This window comes from Anas acuta, chromosome 2, assembly GCF_963932015.1.
Source record: "Anas acuta chromosome 2, bAnaAcu1.1, whole genome shotgun sequence".
Classification (NCBI taxonomy): Eukaryota; Metazoa; Chordata; class Aves; order Anseriformes; family Anatidae; genus Anas; species Anas acuta.
The window spans coordinates 135821837-135842859 of NC_088980.1; the positions used below are offsets into that span (position 1 = coordinate 135821837).

At 37.3% G+C, this 21023-nt stretch overlaps 1 protein-coding gene across 2 annotated transcripts in view; it reads right to left on the reverse strand.

The window, feature by feature from the left end:
- Positions 1-21023, reverse strand: part of STK3 (serine/threonine kinase 3) — a 137280-nt gene that overhangs the window by 30323 nt on the left and 85934 nt on the right. For both annotated transcript variants that reach the window (XM_068672338.1, XM_068672340.1), the window contains exon 10: positions 20700-20875. In XM_068672338.1, the coding sequence (XP_068528439.1) occupies positions 20700-20875 (176 nt within the window). The remainder of the gene's footprint in view (positions 1-20699; positions 20876-21023) is intronic.

Consider the following 21023-nt stretch of genomic DNA (forward strand, 5'->3'; position numbering starts at 1 on the left):
AAAAACCAACACTTTCCTTCCAATTAAAAAAGCTACTTTCTGCTTTATATTTTATTACTTTTAATATTTTCCATACTTTATGGATATCCAAAGAATTACAGCTTGAACTGGAATAGCAGTAAGTGCTGAAATAAAACAAGTTGAATGTCTTCTATAGTCATATTAACATACAAAAGTGTAACTCAATAGACTGCACTAGCTGTTTACCTCCACAACTCTGCTTCTCTAATATGGTTATAATTAGATTGTATTGTCATGGAGAATAACCACAGTTCAAGCTTTCTTCTGATTTTGGTTGCTCCTAAAGCTTTTCCCTTCATCTTTGTCCCAGAATGCCTTCCGCCTGAAAAAAATCCCAGTTCTTCTAAATGCCCAGATAGGAAATCAAAAACATAAACCTGGCAGTGAAAAAGAACAAGCATTAAACATTTTCCAGTGTTAGCAGAAGACTTGTAGCCTGATGGCAGTTTCATTATTTTAGTTTTTTTTGGAAACGTGTGAAGTTAACAATCCCAAAACTCAAATGAGTAGTTGTTAGGTAAGAAACTACACATTGAGACGTAGGATCCTTCAAGGAGAAAATTAAATAAGCATAGTCCAACCTGACATTATCTCATCTTTAAGTTATTTACCCTTTTCCCTCTCATAAACATATCTAACTGCATCCTTGCCTATATACTAAATCATCCTCTAGTTGTGTCCCCCTCTAAACGCTCCCTATATTAAGTTCCCTATTTAAAACCTGTTTTGTTTCTTTTTCCTGTTTCTTTCCAATTTCTACTATTTTTCCTGCTCAGTAAGAGTTTTGTTTTTTAACTTTTTTTTTTTTTTTTTACTTTTTTTTTGTGGTCATTGTTTTACATTTTTAAGATGTTTTTATCAATTTTGTTACGTTTTGGTATCCCGTAATTCCACTTGTCTAATTGAACTAGTGGGTTTTGAACCATACTCCCTGAACATGCTCCCTATTTAATTCCCAAATGGCTTTTTGCTTCTTTGTAAATAAGACAATACAGCACGAGCTTAAAAAATGTTACTGAGGTTATTGAGTAGTAACTAGAAGGCCTTTGAAATGTGTTGCCCTTATGCATGATCCCAGTATTCATTGGCAAAGGAACTCAAGGCTCTGCTGAGGAGACTGCACACACGAGGTACCAAGTGGTACATGTGCATCCTCCTTTCTTCATATCTACAATCCCACACAAATTTTAACAGGACTTTAAAAGATAGAGTTAAGAATACACATGTGAATATGGCTACTTGAAGAACTTCCATTAGAAGATGAACCCATGGGTGATCTGATGAAGAAACTTAGTGTCTTCAGGAAAACAATGATTGAAGATCCACTCTCAAGAGCTGTATCACTCCCAGGAGCCCTTCGTGATGTTACTGTGCTTAGAAGATGATTGCATGGAATTTACCTAGACAAATCTGCAAGCCTCAATGATGGATACATTTCTCAGATATCAAAGCACACTTGTGCTCATGTGGATGCACATGAATCACACTCTTAGTACTCTTAGATGCTATTCTAACTACACTATTTCCTCATGTGGAAATCTTTATACACACAGGTCCTTCTGCCACACACTTGACAAGCTGAACAATCTTCCTAAATCTTCTCGTCCAAAGAAAAAATAAATAAATAAATAAAACAATGCCTCAGTCCTGGATGTATGTCATTTAGGTAAGAAAACGGTGAGGTTGATTTCCTGGCTTGACTCAAACTCTGCAGGAATCACATGAAGTGATTGTATATATCACCTTGTATATTCTTTCCAACATAAAGAAAGCCAGCATGACTTGAGGTATATTTTTTCCAAGAATGTAGTAATCACTACAAAATACTTTTCACTAAAAGAATCAGAATAACGAAGAAGTGAACGTGTAGCCACAAGGTCATAGAGATGATCCGCAAGGGGATGTAAAGATAACATTAAAGTCTCAATAAAATAAAAATGGTTCATTAAATCAGCCAGAAAACTCCTTCTAAGCTATAGAGAATTTTTTATGAAGAATGTCATGAAAAGATTTCTAAGAGGTAAGAGCATTCCTAAAGAGTGCCTAAAGAACAGCTGCTACTTTTGGTTTCCAAAAGTGATCTGGAGTCAGTGAGGGAGACCTCATCCTCAAAACACGGTAGAAGAAAACAAAGCTGGACAGGCCTACTGAAACATATCACAGGTCCTACAAAAATGGCTTGAACATCATCCTAAAGATTACTCCCTCACAGGTCTCCAGTCTCCATTACCCAATATTAATAGGGATGTCAAGAAACAAGTCAATATATGAGTCTGACACTAGATGGATTAATTCCAAATATCTTCTTTTTTGTAGAGCACCAAGATCTGACGCTTCTTTGTGTGTTTATACAAACTATCATCCTGGTGTGCTCTTGGGATTCTTGATGTACAGAAGCTTAGATTGTTCCTAATACTCTACTGCCACAGGGGCTGTATCTGTACAAAGCACGTGTCTGCCTGATGAAGTTCACTAGCTCTAAGACTTCAAATGTCATTCACTAGTACAGCTACTTGCAATCAGCTAGATGTTGCAAAACACCACCAGCTCTGAGCCAGCTCTGACTTGATCACAATTCTGAGGACAGCTAGTCACTCCAGAGACAAGCCAAGAAATTCATTCAGGCCACCCTGAAGTCCTTATACAGAAGACAAGACCTTCTTAGAAGTTTCAGAGAAAGCTGCTGACTTTAATGAGGAGGAATTTGGAAGCAGTACTTCTGTACATGTGATACGGGGCAATCTGAGGACAGTTCTGTAAAAAGAAGTTACAGAGACTGATTTTACTAGAAATTACTAGACTGATTCTCTGTGTCTGGCAAGTGTGAGCAGTTACGTAGAAACCCACTGAAGTGATCTTAACTGTAGGACAGATGGTATTTGTGCTTCAGATCACTGAGGGGGAACCAGACCTGGCGCTCCTTCCAACCAAGCAAGCATCTGCAGTGATGCTAGTTTCTGAGCTGTGGCCACATGACAGAAGTACTGTGTCACGAAAAGATAAAGAAGAGCTGTTATGGACCACAAAACTGCTCCCATATGCTTATGTCAGAGACGGAGATGAACTTCTAGCCAAGGAAGACGGCTGAAATGAATGTCAGTGGGTGGGATGGGTTAACTTCGGCTAACCCAGCTGCACTCTCACTCCCCCTCCTCAGCAGCGCAGGGGAAGAAAAAGGGGGAGAAAGTTTGTGGCTCACGGTAAAGTCTGGGAGATCACTCGCTGATTACCATCACAGGCTAAACATACTTGATGTGGGGAAATTTAATTTAATTTATTGCCAATTAAAATAGGATTGGGTAGTGAGAAACAAAAAGACCAGCATTAAAGCAACCCTTTCTTTCCCCCTTCCTCAAGCTCAGCTTCACTCCACTTTCTCCACAGGCCACCACCACACCCACGGCAGCGCTGGGGAGATGGAGGGCCAGCCGCTACGGTCCACGTGTAACAGTTCCTTGCTGCCAGTCTTTCCTCCTCACATTCTTCCTCTGCTCCAGCACAGGCTCTCCACAGACAGCGTTTTTTTCACAAGTATCTATCTTCTCCAGTGTGGGTCCTCCACACGCTGCAGCAGTGCGGCGTTCTGCTCTGCCACGGGGCGCTTCCTCCTCTGCCCCCTTTGGCTTTGGTCTTCCCTCTGTTGTCTCTCACTCTTTCTGTTTCCACCTCCTTGGCCCAACTGGTGTTTTTTCCCTTTCTTAAATGTGCTCTCCCAGAGGTAGCACCAACCTGGCTGACGGGCTCAGCTCCGTCCTGCAGCAGGGCTGTTGCGGAGCCACAGGGCAGCACCTCACCTCTTCCCCCTGCTACCGAAACCTCGCCGCAGACACCCTGCACCAGGAAGCAAAGAGCTCTGCTGTATTTCACAAGGTGGAAATTTGCTCAAAATGGAATAAGGATGAAATTTAATATTGTGACATCAAACCTTTTTCTGGGGAAAGTTCTGTAAACAAGAACTGGAGCAAACCTGATCCAGAAGTCCAAACAAATACAACGTCTTTCAGAGCGATATATCTGAAGCAATTCTTGATACTTCTCACAACTGGAGACTTAACTTCTTTATAAATAGAAATTTCTCGAGTATGTTTTCTTCTCATCAAACTAAAACCAAGAATAACTATTGCGTTCAGAACAAATGGCTTAAGCAATCGTTGGCCAAAAACATTGGAACAAAAGAACTTAAATGAAATCCAAGTAAGGAACAAAATAATAGAATGACTCTGAAAAGGACCAGAAAAAAAAATAGAAAAAAGAAAAATACGTTCAAACACAGAAAAGGAAGACCAAATGAAACATACTTCAAAGAGCAATTAAAAAAATTGGAATAGCTTAGGAATGAGAGCCCAGTGTCATACAGCCCAATCCCCTCTCCGGGGGTGTGCCACAGGGCAGGACCATGGAAACCTCCAAGTAAGTGTTCAAAATTCCCAGCACCACCTGTGAACATGCCTATGGGTGCATTATTAGGAGGGGAGACCAAGGAAAGAATGCGTGCCAGCCTCTCCCAAGAACCTTCAGAAGTCAAATCACGAAGTCCATCATGTGGCAACACCCTGATTAAAGCAGATGACTTCTTTGATAGGATTCTTTGTTATGCCTGTTCAGGATGGTTGCAAACGTGTGGGTTTTCTTTTTCCTAATTATAAAAAAATGTCTCTAAGTCAGTAATCAAAACAGATAGTTCAGTATAATCTTCAACATACAGTTAGCATCAGTTCTAACACCCTCACCATTACTTTTTGATACAAAAAGAATATTTACAGAAAATTATCGTTCTTATCAGTATCATTTCATACCTGCATTTGTATACTTCTCTTAAACTAAAACTACTTATTGCAATGTTAGTATGTTATACAAAGCTACAGAAGAAAGTGATCTGTAGTTCTTTTGCAGGTCTAGGAGTTCTTTCATAATTGAGCGTTTGTTCAAACTAAAACCACATAAAAACATTGACTTTTACAAAAGCAGTTGGCATTAGTTTAGGGATCAAACAACATGGGCACTTTGCAATATCACAGCCACACCTAATCATAACCAAAACATTTCAAGCAATGTGGTTTAACGGGCAACCAGCAAAGCTTGCATATGTATACAGCTCTGACTCATGACTTTGGGTAAACTCCCTTTTATGGCATTTCTGTATGAAGCAACAAAAATGCAGTGGGGAAAAAAAGCCCTTCAAGACAAAAGGCAAGTACTAAATATAAAAAGAATGAAATCTGACATTTTTAATCAGTCTCAAGTACTTCCATGGCAGGCATTTCACTCCACTCAACCTAAGTTACTGGAAAACTTCATGCCTCAAAAACATTCCTCCAAGGCATGTTTTCCAAACCTCCGTAGGGCCAGACCCTTTACACACCACTGTTTATTCGGAGTTGTATCAAAGGAAATAGTGTACTTTTAGGTGCGACGTGAAATTTTTGTAAAATGTGTGATCCCTCTCCAAAAGATAAAAGGTGTGTACCGATACACATACACAACAAAGGAATACATGCCTGTTGGCTTACATACACAGGTGAACATCTGCATGACTGAAATAACTTTACTAAACAAAGTTAATTATATATTAAATAAAACTACTTCAAGTCACGTTATGTACTGCTAGATGACTACATAGTGTATTATCAGTGGAACTGAAGATGGAGAATACTTTAAAGTTCCTCAAGTATTTTGAATATCTGGCATGTCTACTAGCCTTCCTAGTGCTTTTGAGAATCATTCTCGTCTGCATTACACATAGCTCAGATGAATTGCTCTGTGAGAACAACCTGACTAGACACAAAATTCAAATAGGTAGGAGCGTCATTTTTTTGGAACGTGTACAACACTCACAGATGCAAAATCTTTGAAGGCCAACAAATAACTCACAATAAATGGAATATGGTGACAACTAGAAATGCTTACACAGACGCCCACAAGAGGAAAAGGTATGTCTATTTGCATACCTTCACACACTCCAGTACGCTGAGATAACTGGAAGCAATATGACCAGCTAGTGCCGTATCATGACCAAGCCAGTACACTCAGCCTCTGAGCAGCACAATGTCAGTCAGGCTATAGCTGGTCTGCACTCACCTGTAACACATTAGATACACATTCCAAGAAGCAAGAAGAATAACACAGAGAGGAGCAACAAGCTACAAGCAGCAGAGGGTCTAAACTAGTTCATTCATGTTTTTGGATAGTTTTCTCCATTGTTTTAACTGAGATATCTCTATTTTTGTCAAAGAGCTTTCATACTTCAATTCATAGTTAGTCTCAGCTTGTAGTCTTTATAGCAGTCTTAGGTCACCAGTGGCCTAAGTTTGTATTGGATTTTTTCTATATATACATGTATGTATGTATATATGCATGTTATTTAAATATGCATTAAACAAAACTCAAGTTTATCACTGATCTCATCATTTTCCATTTCAGCATAAGAGGCCTTTTTGGTATGCACAGCAGTGATGACTCATGTACCACACACCTTAATACGTTGCACAGTTCTGGTCCTACCAACTTTGAACTTGCTGTTCAAACGAAGTGACTGGATTTGCATTACTATTGCCCTACCAAACACAAAACCTTTCTCCCTGATTATTAAAAGAAAAATTTGAATCACTTAGTACATCCTACTAATACATAAAGGAATGATTCTGAATAGACATAGCACTGCTTCAGTGAAGCAAAAAATTCTCTTGATTAAGTCTCTGCTTAAAGAAAAACCCTACCAGACTCAGTCTGCATGGATGACAACTTTATCTAAAATTGTGGAAATAAAAATTTAGTTTATAAAGCTGCTGAAAGGTAAGTAGTAGATTTTCAAACATATATGGTGAAAGGAAAAAGTGTAGTTTTTATTTTCTTTTACAAAGGCAAACATTATGAAAAATGTTGTACAAGTCACAATCAGTGTGGTGTGAGAGTGTTCATACACTGAACTGGACTGCCCAGAAGTTGTGGGGTCTCTACCCTCAGACAATTTCAGAATTCAGATATAAGTAAAACAACTATGTATCTTCCTTTCCAATTAGCCCTCAACACCTTTTGATAAGTTTTATGGTCAGAAGAGAACATTAAGAAGTCTAGACATGCCAACAAAACTCTTAACTTCAGTGTTAAATATGAAATTATGAATGGTTTGATATAATACATAACACATCAGAAAATTATCTAATCTAAGTATTTGCAATGCTTCCTCTGTTTCCTTCAGCAGACATTATGTACTGGGTAAACTGAAAATGCCTGGGATTTATGAATGAACAACTGCTTCGTTGTGCAGAATTCTATTCAGCTTCTTCTGGGATATAAACTATTTATAATTGACAATTTTCTTCTAGCACGTTTCACAAGAACTTACTGACAGCAGGTTAAAAAAATGTATAATCATTCTGAGGCTAGTTCCATTTCTCATGGAAGCAGAAATAACTGACACCTGCACTCTCAAGTCTTACCTAATCAGCTCCTATCTCATCTCACAACATGCATTTTAATACACTCAAGTGGCAACTGTTACATATGCACTACTGCACTGAAGGCTGGGTTGGGCTGACTCTGCCACAATGACTAAGGCTCAAAGCTGCTTGTTCAGAGAAAAACCTCTGCGGGACCAGCTCAGATTAATCCAATCCCATGAGCAGGGATTGGAAAAACTAAGCATGATCTTCCTCATTTCCTTCTCTTCCCTGTCCCTTCCACCCAGGCTCACAGTACTTTATTCCTCTTTTTGATCTCCTCTCTCTACTAGTCAATGTACTCAGCATCTGAAGACACTGATCTGGATCAGTGTCTAAACACAGTTGTTTGTTTTTTAACACTTTCTTCATTTAATGACATTACTTCAGTTGACAATCATTCACAATTGTGACATTGTTTGTACTGTTTGCTTTTTGCTTACTGGGAAAAACAGCACTCTCCTGTTTATGCTTATAAGCTGCTTGCTAGAGGTGGATGCAGGTTTTCAATCCATGGCTCTACACGGGCAAGCCTGAAATTTGAAAGATTTGAAAAAAAGCAGCTAGTATTCTTTCTTCTCCTAGCTCCCTGTCAGTAAGACAGAGGCTCTAGGATTACTGCAGTTAAGATGTTTTGTTGGACTCCCAACCACTCCTGGTTATCCAACTTGTAGTTATGACTAGGTCTCTTCTTAAAATTTGTGCTTGGCAAGAATGCCTTTTCCTTTCAGACATGGATCATGCTACAGTTGCTTTTCTCACTCCATAAAAAAAAAAAATGCCGTAAATTGAAAATTGGATTACACCTCTACTGAACAAACATTTCTGTAAGCATACTGTCTTGTTGTCCACTTACTCAGTGACTGTTTTCACAATACACTCAGTACCCTCCAGATATCAGGTGAAGTTCACTGCACTGATTTTCAATTTAAAGCTGTAAAATAGTTTTTTTGAATTGGCCATCTGCAAAATCTTCTCTCCCCCATATGTTACAATGGCAACTGCCAGCAGCAGAGGCATTTCAGATAGCAATTCACTGATTAAAACTGTCAGGCTATTTTTCAATGAAGGCATCTCAGCTCTGGAATTAATTTATCCCTAACCCATGGTCAAACACAGCTTACATTTGCTGACTTCCATAACACGGGACATGGAATTGCAGAACAATGATCCTGGTGCTTGGTGACAGGGACAGCTTGAGGACCACAGGATATGGTAACTACTGTTCTTTGGTGGTGAGCTATTTCGGGAAGCATGCGGTAAGAGGGAGATCAACAAAGGAAGAAGGAGTTGAAATCAAGCTAGATTAGTAAACTGCTCCATTAGGATTTAGGTAACATTTTCTCCTGTATCTGTGCTAGGTCTAGGGTAGCAGTAGTATCTGTAAAAGCTGTGGGCAGGGACCACAGCTCGGTGCTAGAAGCGAAACACCCCCTCCACACGCCCATGACTGCCAACCTCAAACCCGGCAGCACTCGTCCTCTGCGAGCTGCTGTTGCCGTGGCAACAGCTCTTTAAAACATGGAAAACAGGTCAGGTAGTTTCAAACTACGCTGTTCCCACTGTGTTTTCCCCTGGAGTTTCGAATTAGCCCACCTCGGAGATGATCAGCGGGTGGCTGCCGTAGTGTCACCAGCCGTGAGGAGAAGGCCGCGGAGGCGCTCAGTAACGCCAGGCCTGGCACACCCACCGCTCCTTCCCCACATCCTTCACAATTCCTCTTCAGAAGCAACCCCCTTTTTCCATTTCCTTTTCCCTGCAAACTTATTTTTTGTTGTTTTGTTTGTTTGCTTTGCTGTTTCTTAACAAAAGGGTGCTGTACGATTTGAATCCTGTAAACCACTAAGTGAAAGGAGCAGTATTTGGCCGTACCCTCATTCCTTCAAAGGGCTCTGGACCGCAGTACCACTCAAACCTGCTGTGCTTTGTCAGAGTACCTGACGTAGGGAAAACCAATCACAGCAAACCAGGCCTGCTTGAAACCCATGAAAAGGAAAGTTAACTGGCTCAAGAGACAACACATAAAACAGTAGAGCAAAAGGATGAGCAAAAGTAGAGCACAAGATTACACAGAGAGAGAGATATCAAGCTGTGAGGTGACGAACACACTCCTACCACTTTCTCCTCTGTTTCTCTCAAGTAACACTGCTGGTGGAGTGCACACAGGTGTTCACATCTCAGTGAATAATTAATCACAGACAAAATCCCAAAGGACCAGCACTAACTTCATGTTTTAAATTTAATGCCTTTAATTGCATTTGCCTGAATATAAGGCTTACTTACATCAGACTCTATCTTGACTCAGAGTAGTATTCTGTGAGTTAAAGGAAACTCTTCAGGAAGATAGAAATAGCCACAAAAATTCTATAGTTTGCAAAAGCAAACTAAAAAGCCCATTCCATCTTATACACACACGTCACAAGCACCACGGAGCTACCACTGGTCTATGACCAGGAATGGTATCTGGATACTAATTCTTATCTTTAGTTCTTATCTGTCTTGTAGAGATGCATGTTCACACGTATGGGTGACAATCATGAAGTACAATAAATTTGAACTAAAAATAAACAGCCTTTCTGTGAAAGTAATAACAACCAACACTGCAGCTATGTGGACATAGTCCTATGCTCCATTCCTAACATTAAGCTTTGCACTTTATATACACCAAACTTATAGTACTTTGAGTAAAAAAGAAAGGAAAAAAAAGCTCTTCAGAATGAGTCCAAACCTACTCTAGAAGAGAGTCCTAAGTACACAGACTTTTGACATCATTTCACTTTGTCCCTCAGAATTTTAATGGGAATAAGTTCAACATAAATCCAATCCTGTTCACAGAGTACACATAAATTTTCTTTCCTTTATTAGTGCTTATTTTGGTTGTTACCTTTCATAAATTTTCCTTTTTCATACTGGAGAAAAAGAATGTTTGCTTTAGAAACACATGAACCGCCTTCAGAAAATTAAGTACCTCCCCCCCTACAGGTTCCAGTGGGACTGATGCCTAAGGAACTCCCATTAAGATAGCCTCTGCTTCCATTCATACACTTGTTAAAGTAATTCCTTATGCCAAAAAGCACAATCTTCAACGAGGATACAACAAAAGAAATGAGAAAGTAATTTTGGGACTAACAGAAAGTTTTGGATCCAAGAGAACTTTCTGGGGTGATGGGGAAGTCTGGTCTGCAAGCATCTTCAAAAAACATTTTTTTTCCATTCTTTCTTGAAAGAAGAACATCCAAATATATAAAAAAAAACACATCTAAATATATTGGCCTGTAGTGACACCATGAGGGAAAAAAAAATCAAACATGTTTATAAAAAGTTCAAACTAATTCACATCTATAAGCACTACAACATGCTGATGATAATAATCTGGAACTCAAGGCTGCAGTATGCAAAATTCTTGCTTCACAGCTACCAGAGCCCTAGCCCATGACCCTGGTCTGCTCTAATGTAAATAAAATAAGTTAAATTCTTCAAAATATTTTAAACTAACTTCTTTTAGTTCTCACTATGGCATACTGAAAGCTGTCAGAAAACATTGTTAGAGTTCTCAGCATCAAAAAGCTTTTTGAAACAGCTATAAACCATGTTACTCTAACTTCAGAGCTTTCCTAGAGCATTATTTTGTCCTCATGCTATTTTGGACTATTTTGTCCTCTTACTTACATTAAGAAACTAAGTTTTCTTACTAACATTCTTATGTCTGTGTAAGTCCTACTCTCAACACAAATATAAACATCAGTAATACAAAGATCTTAAAGCAGATGCTACATAAGTGTTAGTTCTTCAGGTATCTATTTCCTAGGAACCAGGCACACATGCTCTAAACTAAGTAACACTAAGAGAAACCTTACAAGCTGTGTAATTTCCAACCGTAGATCCAAATGCAGTTTCACATTTAGGCAAACAAATTAAAGTGGTTTCTCTCAAATACTCGGGACATCTAAAGTTAACATGGCTGTCAATAGGAACTTTGTCACTGACTTTAGCAAGTATGAGATTAACCCTTCAAGAGAGGGTTTGTCAATAGCTACAGCTTCCCATACTGGGCGTGCCTGGTTTTATTTTTGAATTGTTACTCATACAACACTAGAAAATAAGTACAAGAACTTGCCAATTTCATTCTGCATTTTTTTACCCTCTACTTGGGTGACTTTATATCATGTTTTTCACCTTACTAGGGACTGGTGTTGTCCACGAAGTACACTTTTTATCCAGACACAATTGACAACAATGAATAGGAAAAAAAATCAAGTCTCCAAACAATCACCTTCTGGCTTTATACATCTCTATAAAAACCCTCACTTTCTTTTTTCTTCAACCAAAATTAAATTGACTGATGCATAGCAATGGTACAACTCAAAAAAAAACAGAAGTAAATATGGGCTATGCGGTATCTCTGGGCAGAGTTCTATGGTAAAAGAATAACATTTAGATCACTTTAATTTATACATTTCACACATTAATAAAATACAAGCAAATCAGAATTTTTATAGGAATCATTTTATAGAACATAAGAATATTCTCGCAGAAAGATTTTGTTTTCAAGTTTCATAGGAATTCCCTTTTTTCTCCTCTGAATTATGCAAATCATAAGAAAAGAATTAAAACTTACATGTAAAACAAAATATTCTGGGCAATCCCTGTTTTTGGCACATGTGTGCAAAGTCCAGTCTAATCAGATATCTATTGACGTTAATTCCAAATAACAAAGAACTCCAAGTATTAAGAGTCCTCTATTTGGATGTCTTAATGCAAAAATTCTTCCTTCAAATTCCACGTTACTTGCAAACAAAAACCACATAGAAATTTTTCAGTTCTTCATAAAGCTCAATAGTATTAAATATCAGACATTTAATTTCTAGTATTTTGTTTATGAAATATTGTTATCATCTATGCTTAATATGTAGTCTACACATGGTACTTATTGGCTGCCGATCAAAACACAAGGCACAGAAATCTAATACGAGCTTCTTGATTATTGAGAGATGGCCACAGATACTGAACTAATCCAACATTTTACTCTTAAATTGCTAGGATGCTATCTGACAAGTTCTCATGCTCCTATTTGAGTCCAGTAAAATAAACAAACAAACAAAACAAAAATGCTTAACTGACGAAAAGAAAAAAAATACCCCATGCTCTTTACCAAACCACATAATGAGGAAACCCTCTTCAAAACTAAGGAGGTACAAAAAATTAACTTAAAACAGTCTTGCAAAATTCCAGTCGCCCACTCTCCTGAGGCAAGTTTTATTTTTACCCCTTTTCATTATCATTAATCATCATACCAAAGAGTAGGAGAACAGATTTTGTTTCTTGGTGGTAAGTGTGCATGATGCTTTTATAAGAGATGGTTTTAAGGAACTCAGCTGAATCCCACAAAGTGACACGTGCATCCCTTGGTGTCAGCACTCACTCTGGGGATCAGACATTACCCACAACGGTGCAGTACGCTGTGCTCTCATTAATAGTCATTTATGCAACATGGAAAGTATTTGGATTAAATACCACCACCACCACCCCTTTTCTTTTTTTTTTTATGAGAGAGAAAACAGAACTACAGAGATCAGAAACCGAATTGTTTCGATATACAAAAGAGCATTTTCTAAAACTTATCCAACCAGAACTGTTTTTCCCCAAGTATTGCAAAGCTCTTTCTAGGCTGTGCCCATTACCAGGCCACCCCAAGGGTCTCAGAGAGGCACAAGCAGTCGGTTATTATGGAAACAAGCGCTCCTTTAACCAGCACTGCTGCCCCAGCTCATCGGATTCACTCATTCCTTTCATTTGTTCTCTTCAAACCACGCATAAAGTACAGGCATACTGTATAACTAAATATATATACTATAACTACACTTCAGACTCTATTTGAGCTAATGAGGGGGAGAAAAAAAGGAAGTTAGACCTTTTTAGGGTTTTAAATTTAGACTCTGAAGTAAAGCAGTTTCATTCTTAATTCTAAACCAAGAATTTGAAAATTGGTTGAAAAATAAATTTTGTAGTGTGTTGTCAACTAGAAGCTATTTTGTAATTAAAAAAAATACATTGCACATTGAAACTATTTGACATGATAAAAAGATGCAGATAGCAGGAATGCTTTAAGCTTTCAGGTTAAGTTTTAAGTTTTAAACCCTGTTCAGTTTTACTCGCTGAATCTTGGCTGAAATTTTCCAGAGGCAGACTCATGTTTGGAAACACTAGTTGACTGCTAATTGCAAAAATTGTCAAGGTTACCCAAGGTCTAGATCCTCCAAAATACTGAGACTCCTAATAAACAGATTAGGTATGCGACTATTTTTGAAAGCTTGAGCTTGTAGTGACCTATGTGTTCTCAAATTTTTTTATGATTATAAAGTTCAGCCACCAGCAGTAGCTTAAATCCTCATAGGATTTAAGGCTGCTGGAGACATTTACAGGAGAAGGTCATCTGCAACAGTCGTCTGCTCCAAGCATGATTAACTCCACCAAAACTATTCCTGACATGTTTATCTGACCAGGTCTTTAACAGGCAATAGCGACAACTCCTGCAACCCTCTGAGGCAATCTACTGTACCAGTTTGTTATTCCATCAGACGTTCTTCTTGCTGCTTAGCTTCAAAATACACTGCTGCAATTTAAGCCTTCGAGTTCCTGTCTCATCCTCAGAAGATGTGTGAATGAGAAGTAAAAATACATAATCCTGTTATTCACATGGAAGAATGCCAACAAGCTTTTTGTCCCAGAGAGGTGTCTTCTGTTCACTTTTAGGATACAAAATTCACATTCACCTTCTAAAACTGCAGAAGTACAGTGCCAGTGCTTTGGCATGAATGATTTAGTGATCAAAGTAACAACTTTAAAATAATGCTAGAAGTTAAGACAAACAGAAAGGATGGGTTCTGTTTACAGCCTAAATAATTCATTCATGTGTAAGACCAAATTATTAGGCTTGATTTTCCATTATTTACATCTAGAATAATTAGGAGCATTTTCAAAGAGAAAAGATCGTGTATTCAATATCACTCAGAGAAACACTTTGCTCATGTAGTATTCTCCCCCACTTTCTTCTAATAGTAATTCCCTTTCTGTTGTTAGAATATATAAACAGGATTTAACTAAATCAGTCGGTATTTGACTTGCAGAATTAAAAACTAAAAATTAAAAGTTTAATAGGTCGGTCTGTTCTCTTTGCCTAAGGGGGGAAAAAAAACAATACATTTTTAGTTTACATGTCAGGCCAGCACAACCTCCCCCACTGCCCGCCCGCACAGCCAAATAAACCACGGCCGTGGCTTGCAAGCTGTCCACGCTGAACTCCTAGCACCCACAGCACTCCCACTCAATTACCCCCACACCACTCAACACACGAGAAGCAGAAAATCTCCACTGCTGAAGTTCACACTGTCCTCACACAATGATCTCGATAAAGCACATTATATTCATTATACTCATTTCACAGTCTCATCTTTGAGGTGTCTCTGACCAGAAGTGAATGAAATTCTGCACACAGACTAATTGCTGACACCAATTCATAATTATTTTGTTAACAATATGACACTGTAAATAGTCTTCTACTTATCTCATCTGCATACACACCACATGAACCCAGAAACCTAAGTTTCTTATTTCCTCAGTTAAGAAAGCACGACACAGATATCTCCATTTTCTGATGTTCTTCCTGTCAGCATCTGGAAATGCTTCATGATATACAACTAAGTAAAAATAAAGCAGAATGAATCTATGTTAATACTTCATTTAATTTTTTCATATGACTTCGAGAAGGGTCTGAAATGGTTGAAATTAAATTAATTACATTCACTCACACTAATTAGAAAGAAGACTGTATCAACAAACTCATCTGCTGCTTAAATAAAATCAGTCTAAATACAGCCAAGATTTTGGATAGAGGAGCATTTCCAATGAAGATCAGGCTAGGCTAGATCTTCCTGGCTTCATTAATAAAGTTTTCATTACATTTTGTACAGCTTTCAAGTATTTTACAGTATTGAATTTTTAGTGAATAATTTGTCACATTGTACATTTGTAAATGATAACTAAAATACTCAGTATTTTCAATATTATTATTTCACAATGATTATACTCTGAAGAATTTCATCTGGTTAAGACTCAGGGAAATATTCTGCCTAGGGTAACAGATGGCTTTTCAAATTTTTGTTGCCGTTCCAGAATCTTTAAGTCACCCAAAATGCATCTACTTAAACATGATACTGTAGTTACTGGAAAACATGATCTACATGTTCACTGTTTAATATTTAACAATCTGGATACCATTCCTGTTTGGAAATAATTCTACTAACGACAGAAATCATTACCCTAGCATTGCTATAGTAAATAGATTTGCCTTTTAACATTTTATCATCAACATTTTAAAAATAAAAAGTAAGTATTTTTCTCATTCCAAATGAAATTGTACATTGAATTGGTGCAAATTAAGTTTTGCACCTCCTTCTAAGCAGTGTCCACTCACAGGTTACCATCAATTACATATCACTTCATTATAATGTGTGTAAATCCTTTGCTAACATTCTGTCCCACACTGAAACACATCAGGAGGTTTTACACAGCAATTTCGTATCTTCATGACAGGTTAAATGTTATGATAAAGTAAAAATGTAAAAAGCAGGTCAATTTACAAAAAATTAATATATAAGATTATTCTTGCAAGCTAAATTTTAACTGGTTTTCCCCACATGATGGAAGTTTCAAACATTTTTTTGCTTATTAAAAGTTCACTGTATTTTTTGGTGAAAACATATAAGGTACATTAAAAAAAATGACAAGAGCTATATACAAAACACCACAACATCTTGAACTGAGAAAAGCAAAAGGATAAATCTGAGCAAGCTGCTTCCATGACACCTTTATTTATACTGCTCAGTTAATACACCCTTCTCTCCAGCATCAACATATCTCATGGAAAACTACCATCATAATAGCAATAGGGTTATTCAAATGCCCAGCACCTATAATAAAAACATCTGTTCCTAAAAGGACTGGTCGCTTAGGCAGTCAGAACAAGCACCACATCATTCAGTCTAGTTTGGTACGCTGTTCCAAACAACTGTCTTGTGAGCTGTGAGGCAAAACGACTAGAAGTAGGCCCGTTAAATAATTAAGCCTCATTATGAAAAGCTGCTTATTATCATACATCATTAACATTTCCGTGAATATCATTAGTACTTCTTCAGAGACATTATGCTACTTCTCCTCACAAGGAGTAGTATATTGTTGACATCAAGGTTTGCTGTGAATAAAACATCACTTAACCCCAAATAAAACTGAGCAGATTAGGGTTTAAAATACTGCTTTAATTTTGTCATTTGCTGCATGCCTTAAAAATAAGGGAGCATGTAAATAAAATGAATGCCTATAGTCAGAAGTAATCACTGAAAACGAAAACCCAGTGGTGTTTGAGCATGAAGTATATATTCAAATTTTAATAAAGGCTGATGTTTCAACAAGCACTAGTCTCTTTTTGTAAGATTTATAGCTTGATTTATACCTTGAGCACTCCCCTTTTCTAAATGCTGAAGTGATACGTACAAGTATTTCAACAGAAATGCATTGACCTGAGATTCACTGTCATCAAAGAGCCATATTTTGAGGTTTTCAGAATTTACCCTGAGACAACAAATGTAGACCATAGAATAACTGAACGCGATGATTCAAAAATCCAACCCTCCAAACCCTATACACATTCCTGGTCACAGAAAAGACAACGCTGAAGAATGCTTTTTTTTTTCTTTTTCTTTTTTTTTTTTTTAAAGCAAGAAGAAATGTAGTAAACAACACCAACACCAAACCCCACCTGTTTTCATGGCAAACAACATCCTTGTCCCAAAGCATACACGACAGGGTGTATTTGGAAGAACCTAATATTCCAGGTGACCGTACAGTTTCAGAATTAAGCAGAGTTAAAAGTTATTTTATAATATACCTGATTCAGTACTTGAAACAGAACTTGAAGGTCTGCAGTGGCAACTTTTTCTCATCAATTCACAGAATATGACTTCAGTAACTAGCACGGACTGATCAAGAAACCGAGGGCCATCAGGACCAACAGTCAACAGGAGAGAGAGGGATCTCGAACTTCCATATGGCGTATCAGTTAAAAAATAGCAAGAACAGCTTTTGATTTTCAAAGCAGATGGACTTGAAACAGTGAAAAACAAAGTGTAAATACGTACTTTCAGAAGAAAAAAATGCTGCTAGCTTTATTTTTTTTTTTAAAGCTCAGATTGGTGACCAGAGCATCTTATTTTCTTGGAAAAGTCTCCTGTTTTCATTGGCAAGTAGTTCTTAAAACATTTACGTCAGAACAGAAAACCACGCACACAAAAACTTTCAAACCAGACTCAGTGCTAAATTCATTTTGCATCATTTTATACATTCATTTATCCACTTTACGAGAAGAATTTCCTGCATCATTTATTTACATTATCTAAAAACATTAGCAAGTGCGTAAGGCTAACTGCCATTTCTGCACTGTATGTCTGTTTTAGCAAAATTAAATAACCGTTTATTGTTTTAATAAAACAGTAGAATATACTAGTAATTCTAATAGGATAAAGTTTCACTGAGACCTAGAGCAAACCTACTGTTTGCCCAGAAGAACTGTCTCCCAATTCTGCAGGTTTATACACAGAAAGAAGCAAACATTATTTGCAAGGAATGATAAGGATAATTTCTTCACCCTGTTACATTCTCCCAACTACCAGTCTCTCTGTATTATTTTTCTTCTCCATTTTATGCTGTAAGAGACCTATCCACTAATAAACTTTGAAGTCTTTCTATGTGATACACTCAAATACCTCTTCTCAGCATGGCACTGTCTCACTCCAGGCTCTCAAGTAAAGTGCTTGCTGGCTGCCAGTGCTGGCACGCGATGTGTGGCTTAAAAGGGCTTATGGTTAAGAAAGCTTTCAGTGGATAATGGTATTCAAACAAACAAGTTTGGTTACCTCCAACTTACAGACAACCCCCTTCTATACAGAAAGATAGAGTACGATGAGAGTATACTACCAGTAAGTTAGATTTTGTTCATTTATACCTTCATTCCAGTGTGTTAATCCCTTTAAATAAAATGATGACTGTCAAGCATTTAATGTCAGGATCCCTTTCTAGATCCCATTAAAGCCAGCTCCAACCAAAATAGAACAGAATGATTTAGTACAAAAAGTTTTCATTATTTATCCCTTTCAAGAATTGTTTAAAGACTTCGTGTCAGCAACTTAAAACATTCATGATGATCTTATAAAAAGTAGACAATATATTATGCATGCTGCCCACTGACTTGGCCTTTCAGAAACTCTCTCACAGGCCACTTACCAATATTGCCACTCACTGTCTAGAAGATAAAGGAAAGTCCTTCTAAAATGTATAAATAAATAATAATTGCCTATGGTTCAAACCAGCAGGCTGTTAAAACCAGTATCCTGCGTCACATCAGCTGCTACCAGATGCTTCTGAGAAATGTATTCCTTTAGTGGGCTACTCTGCACTGTGCATCCATTATTGATAAGTTTTTCCTAAACTCTTTCTTAGGCTGGTTTACCCATCAAAATATTTGGCTTTTGTTGTGCTTAAAACCAAATCTCCCCCAAAACTAAGTAACGTACATTGCCCACACGAACAGCCATTCATTTTTAAAAATCCTAATTGTTCTTTGATCAGAATCATTTGTAGCAACAAATCTTACAGCATTGCCTGCCTTTTTAGGAACTCGAGGACAAACTGTACATCGTGTAGCTTCTAAAGCCTTGCACATGCCAGTCACGTTAACACGACCAGCAAGGTTCGCCTACCACACAACAGCATCGTTGCTTCTGAAGATCAGACCTCCCCCAGCTTTGGTTCTAGGACAAACTCTTATTTCAGGAGGAAAACTCACATGTACAAGCAGTATCAACAAGCTCCACAGGATTATTCATGTGCAAAGTATTCATGAATAAGCACTTACAGAATCAGGATCTTTAGCATTTACAAAAAAAGAAACATTTTTGCTTGCATTTCTTAGCAAGTGATGGAAAAGATAGAATGAATTTCCAGTCATTTTAAGAGCACTTTTATTGCTACTATAATAAACCCACTTAATAAACAGCCGGTTATTTTCCAATGAATAATGCAAGTAATTATTTTGTTAGTCAATTATCAGGATGACTATTACATCTAATGGTCAAAAAAAAAAAGCCTAAAAAAAATACCCAAACTAAAATTCAGCTTAATCAAAACTCTGTCAGCAACAGCTTGTACTGTGCTGTTAAACTGGCTTTACTCCAGCAGCTTAAAATTTAAGAGTCAGCTTTATGTAGAAATGCAGTAAGTGAAAACTGGAAAAAAAAAATCCCACACCTACAGCTGTCACCTAAAATTAAACACAATGTTTTTCTCCAAATCCCAAGTGTACTTTCAAAAAGGTGCCATGTGATCATATTTAGCTACTGCACTGCAGTGAGGAACATGTTTAAGCTACAGCAGATAAACTAAATTCTTTCATTCAATAATATTAAAAAAATGGCAAGAGTAAAAACCAGGTGTAATTATCTGCAAGTTTCTTAACAAGAGATATTTATGCCACTTTGAGAGCATCCTAAAATTAATATACACATATTAAAGCTTAGAAACATATTTTTTTTTGCCCCTGCTATAACTTGCAATGTAGGCAAAAAGAAACAAACTACACATATACTGGAGGGGAAAAAACATTCTAAACAGATAGACTGGTGCTAGATATAATAATTCTACATAGAGAGATACATGCTCTTGGAATAATATCACTGTTTTGCACAAGCCAGGTTGTTAAGTGATCTTAACCATCTCCAAGGATATTGATTAGATGTCTCCATCCCGTTTAAAACATTTATCATCTCACTGGGATACTCACTAAACATGACCATATTACACACCTGTAGCAATTTTTCTTTAATGGACCTGGGTCAAATGTGAAAGTTCTTGGAACATAAGTTATAAAGAACCAAAAATACTTTTTCAAAAAACCTGTAGTTAGAAAGAAGTATATTTATAATGTCACATGGCACCCCTTATTGAAAAGGTCCTGCATGAAGCAAATGTACTCATTTCACAGCCAGTGTGAGACATTAAGATTAGGTAATTGGGTACTATTCTTGAAAGATTACTTATTTTGCTTGTAATTAACACAATTTTAGAATGGAACTAACTATGTTGGCAAATATAAAACAAACAGCACGTGTGAAAGTATAAAAATGTACTTACAAAATCAAAGTCTCCATCTTGAGGGACTTTCCAGTTATCAGGGAAAACATTTTTGGATATGTGATAAGGTTCGTGCATGTTCTGATTACAATTTTCAGGGCTTTTATTCTTGGAATCTTGTTTATCAAAGTAGTCCATGAAAGAAGGTCTTTGAACTTGCGGTGAAGTAGCATTTCCTTAGTTGAAAGAAAAAAAAAAGAAAAGAAAAAAATTAAAGATGTAAGATTTACTGCACTGTAAAATAAGCTCCATTTTTTAATTTTCTACAAGTTTGCAGAAACTAATACAGTCATCCGTACGTGGTGCATGCCTCCATTTGTCCCC